This window comes from Penaeus monodon, chromosome 20, assembly GCF_015228065.2.
Source record: "Penaeus monodon isolate SGIC_2016 chromosome 20, NSTDA_Pmon_1, whole genome shotgun sequence".
Classification (NCBI taxonomy): Eukaryota; Metazoa; Arthropoda; class Malacostraca; order Decapoda; family Penaeidae; genus Penaeus; species Penaeus monodon.
In genome coordinates this window covers 43144931-43146134 of record NC_051405.1, presented here as the reverse complement: position 1 = coordinate 43146134, position 1204 = coordinate 43144931, and the positions used below count along the sequence as shown (strand labels likewise).

General features: G+C 44.6%; 1 protein-coding gene across 1 annotated transcript in view; it reads left to right on the top strand.

The window, feature by feature from the left end:
• The window catches only part of LOC119586081 (D-beta-hydroxybutyrate dehydrogenase, mitochondrial-like), a 10841-nt gene extending 9643 nt beyond the window's left edge, over positions 1–1198 (top strand). Inside the window, exons 5-6 of the mRNA XM_037934781.1 lie at positions 512–707; positions 988–1198. Of these exons, the coding sequence (XP_037790709.1) occupies positions 512–707; positions 988–1045 (254 nt within the window). The 3' untranslated portion in view covers positions 1046–1198. The remainder of the gene's footprint in view (positions 1–511; positions 708–987) is intronic.
• The last annotated feature ends 6 nt before the right edge of the window (positions 1199–1204 follow it).

The following is a 1204-nucleotide window of genomic DNA, read 5'->3' as shown; positions in this document are numbered from 1 at the left end:
ACTGCTTTGAGGAGAGGCAATGTTATGGTTGTATGGAAAGGGAACGACTGGTCTTTATGTAATAATTCTTAAAGGTTTAAAGTGTATTTGTTGTTCAAGCATGTGGTTTATTCTTAATAGTCACCCAAAGGGGATTGGTATTTAAAGGGATATTCATTGAAATAGAGAAAATAAATATACTAGTTCTTGAAGGATGTGAGTGAGTTAGTGTGTATCTCTACATGTGTACGTAATAGGCATTTGTGTGCGTTCGCATGTACGTGTCTTGCTGCATGCGCTTGTGCTTAGCATCTGAAATGAATTAATTTCGTTACGGTTGTAGACGCTAGTGAGTTTCAAGATCCTTTTAAAATGACAAACTAGCTAGTTAGAACAAAGACTTTCAAGCCTCGTGGCATAGCTGTGCGTGCTTTGTTTTTATTTTCATTAAAAGATATAAAACAATAGAAATACGGTGACAGAATAGATATAATAAACTCCTACAGTATGTAACTAACTTTCCCTTACACAGGTAACCTACCCAACCGCACGGGCATCTTGGTGGCCAACGCGGACCAGCTCCTCACCATGATGGCGGAGGCAGCGCCCGAGACCCGTGAGGACTACGGCCCTATGATCGAGCGGATGCAGAGGACCTTCCAGCAGTGCTTTGAGGGCGTGGCCGAGGTGCAGGATCTCCGCGACGACCACCTGATGCAGTGCTTTAGGTAAGGCAAGAGGCAGGCACCCCTTCAGGGAGGAGGAAAGTTGCCTGTTTGCGGCGTACAGTCTGGCCTCGATCATGATGTTTAAATATCTTCTCACTCTGGAGGCTATAACTTTTAAATAGTCAATATAAATAAAAAAAGAATAGATACGATTTTATTAAGAGGCTAAACCGACAGTTTTGAACTCAAACTCAATAACATTTTCGTCTAATACAAGATAAGACCCCAACGTATTTTCCTTCTTGTCCAATCACGCCACCATGAGCCCGTTTTCCTTCAGATATGCCATGATGCTGGAACGCCCCGAAGGCTGTCTATTCAGCAGCGCCCTTTCGTAGTGAGGTTCGCCCTGTCGCTGTTCCAGATCATCCCTACGTCTTGGTTGGACGCCATCGTCAGCAGAGACCTCCATAACTCCGTCCTGGGTCTCGCCGCTAACAAGTAGTCGAGGGGGTTTCAGGGTCGTAGGGACCTCGCTTGCTATTCCATTTTATTCT